This window comes from Malurus melanocephalus, unplaced genomic scaffold (genome assembly GCF_030028575.1).
Source record: "Malurus melanocephalus ecotype Western Australia unplaced genomic scaffold, MMel_1.1 scaffold_14, whole genome shotgun sequence".
In the NCBI taxonomy this organism is placed as follows: domain Eukaryota; kingdom Metazoa; phylum Chordata; class Aves; order Passeriformes; family Maluridae; genus Malurus; species Malurus melanocephalus.
The window spans coordinates 1421659-1425062 of NW_026623246.1; the positions used below are offsets into that span (position 1 = coordinate 1421659).

Below are 3404 nucleotides of genomic sequence, written 5' to 3' on the forward strand. Positions count from 1 at the left end.
TCCTGCCAACTTTCCTGCTTCAGCATGTTTCTCTAAGGTATTCAAGCCAAATGTAGCATTTAGATTTGGTAAGGAATTTTACAAAAAGGAAAGGATTTAAAATTTTCAAACAATTATCCCAGAATCATAGAATGCCTTCATTGGAAAGGACYCATAAGGATCATCAAGGACAATTCCCTGTTCTTCAAAGGACACCCTAACACTAAACCATGTGACTAAAAGCATTGTCCAGATGCTCCTTGAAGTGTTTGCCCATGGGAAATATTTTCAAACAATACTTTTTGGAAAATGGTATGCATTTTTTTTTAAATAAGAAAGGAAACAGTGATAAAGCAAAGGAAGAGAACAAAGACTAATGACAGAGATAATATAAAGAATAGGCATTTTTCCAGTTATTTTTATTAGTATATACTGTTATCCAGGAAGTATGGCTGGACTAATTTTTTTTTTACACTATCCATTATTTAAACAATGGTCCAAAAATACATGTTGATTATTTCCARTGATTGCTGAGGCTCAGTTAACAAGAAGCAGATAAAAGGTAACACACAAAAGGCTGATGAATCTATCTGCAAACCAGCAATCATRGAGCATATGTTGGTCTGCTATAGCTCAACCAAAATATTGAGGATCAGATGCTTGTGTCATCATGATACCTTAAACAGGGTTTACCTGAAACAGAGGCCAGACCAAGAGAATAAAAGCAGACAAATTTAATAAAGGGTTATCAGTACATCGAGGGCAGACAAAGGCATCCTCATAAGGCTACACCCAAAATAGACACTGAGTCATGAGGTCTTCACCTTTTGTAAGTTCTGTCTTATTAACATATGGGGCCCCAGTTCTCCAATCACCCCTTCAGGTGATGATGTCAATCCCCCCAAGCTTGCTCCCCCCAATTCTCCATTGTTTACATATTTTGGGGCCCTGAGGCACTGAGGTGTCCTTGAGTTTTGGGCCTAGAGTGGAACTGTTTTGTCTAAAAATGGGACAACAGTAGCTTTAGTGCTGTACACTAGAGAAGTATGAGAATACAGATACATGAAAATACAGAAGCTAAAAATCCYAAGGCATCAATCAKGCAGGCCAYTGTGAGCTTTGCAGCTGTGACACCCTTGGGCACAGTCACCTTCTGGGAGACCCTCCACCCACTGAATGTGGTCCCATCACAGGAAAAAGGGGCTGAGCCCTGCTGAACTCCTGGTGCTCACTCCAGTATTTATCAGGCTGGTGATGACTTTGGCTCTGCAGTTTACTCTCTGAATTTAGCATGCTGTTCCCATTGTAACTCCCCACTCTTATTGTGGAAAATGTGAGAAAGTTTCAAGCAGTCAGCTGGTTGTTCTCTCCAAGGAAAGCAGGGTTGGGTCTCACCTTCCCTTTTAARTCTAAGGCTGATGTTTCATGATAGACTTTTTTAAACAAAACATTTTCATTGTAAAACTCTGCTGTGATCAAGTTGGGCCTTAACACAGTTACAGGGACAGTCTATAGTGGTCAGGAAAGGAGTGTTAGGAGTGCTGCTTTTTTCAAGTTTCCACCTATAGGTTTTGAAACCAAACTGCTGAGTGCTGGCTCTGTACGATTTTGAACTGGGTAAAAGCAATATGGGGCATTCCCTGAAATTGTGACTGAGCTTTGGTATGGCTCTCAAACAGTATGGATACACTTCACAAGACAAAGAAGCATTGTTTTTACAATAAGCCATTTTTCAAATACTTTTGGATGCTTGTTTCCTAGTTGCATTTATGTAGAAATGTAGGACAAAGCAAACTCCTGTAGAAGCGCAGAAATTTTTGTAAGGTCCTGCAGAATTGATCTACTAAAATTCACTTCTGTCTTATCCACACATGAAAATATGAGACTCCTGTGTTTTCCTGATAGTATTTATTTTATTTTGTGTAGGCATGATATAAGATTTAAAAGCTAAGCTTGAATTTCTGTCTTTATTATTTCACTTGATTTGATCCCGTGAGCTTCACACGTTTCCTCAGGAGACACAGTGGGTAATAAGTGAGATACAAAGTTTTGTGTATCACCCGCTTTCCCAAGGAAGCATGGTTTGCCCTCAGTGAGAAGTCTTTCCTTTTTGAGGGTGAAATCTGTGCCATGTGGTCTTGTTTTTTTGCAATGTGGCATGTGACAGAATGTTTCCTTATTTAGCACCCAGAGTTTTTTCCCCAACCACCCAGCCTCCAAACTGAGAAGAACCAGCCACTATCCTCTTTTTGGCAGGACTGTATTGCCAGCAACTCTGACCATCCAGGTTTTGCTGGAGGGAAGAAAAGGAAACARCATTTACAATGATGTTCTCCGGGTTCTTGTTTGTTCTGTCTCTTGTTCACAGTGCTTTGCAGCTGGCGGGTAAGTGCCTCCTGCTTGCTTCCTGTGAAGGTTCTTATGGAAGTGCTTCCAATCCTCTGGCTTCTCTGGGTGATTGTGGTTCTGTGGTACTGCCAATGTGTGCATTGTTRGTTTGGGGATGGGGAACCTCTTAATGGCAGGCAAGAGGCAGGGGGAGAAACTCACAGAAGAAAAATGGGTACACAAGGAAGCAGAGGTTCAGTTCTTAATGGCTTTATCAATATATCATGGCATAGTGCTATAGTTTATCATTTCAATAACCCCACAAGATCAGACCTAAGAAAATATTGAGATATGTTTAAATGTACTTTAAAAAATTTATTTAATTATTTACTTCTGTGTTCTCAATTTTGAGCTGTTGGTGTCTGTGTAATGATTAGCAAAGCCTGGTAGGGAAGATCTCCACGAGTGGTGAAATGTGGAAATGATTGTAGGRCATTAAGATATTCACAGATGATGGCAGTAAAGGGGGTTATATTCATTGTTTTGAACTCTCATTGAATTCACTGCATTGATAAAGTGGATGGAATAATTTTTTTAAAAAAAATTGGATTAAGTTTTGGAAATTTCTTATGGAATGGCAGTAAAAATAATACTGCTGTCCCTTTAGCTGCATTTCTCTTGTATATGTTAAACAGGTGGCTTCTGCAGACCTGAATATTTAAGGTTARATCCTTTCACCTTTCTAACTCGTGAGGAAAACTGTCACAGATTGTCTCAGAGTATGTAGTTGTTTTTAATTATCATGATCTCACTGAAGGCCAGAATAATTATTTTCAGTGTACTGTATATTATCAATTACATTGATTTCAATTTTTAGCAGGCTTTTTAGTGAAATGTCTTTAACCTCTTAGATACATTTTTATTCAACATGACATCCACTGATCAAGGCATGTCTCAGGGACCAAAGCTAGTTATGAACTCCACAAGCTTTGGCAGGAAATACAACTGGGTGGGTCACACACCACGAGGCAGCAGAGCAAATTCATAGGCACGGTTCTTTACTGTGGCTGATAAAATCAAGGCAGGATTGAAATCAG

At 39.3% G+C, this 3404-nt stretch overlaps 1 protein-coding gene across 1 annotated transcript in view; it reads left to right on the plus strand.

The window, feature by feature from the left end:
• The first annotated feature begins 2217 nt into the window (after window positions 1-2217).
• Window positions 2218-3404, plus strand: part of LOC130584371 (macrophage mannose receptor 1-like) — a 31558-nt gene continuing 30371 nt past the window's right edge. The window contains exon 1 of the mRNA XM_057384329.1: window positions 2218-2364. Within this exon, the coding sequence (XP_057240312.1) occupies window positions 2304-2364 (61 nt within the window). The 5' untranslated portion in view covers window positions 2218-2303. The remainder of the gene's footprint in view (window positions 2365-3404) is intronic.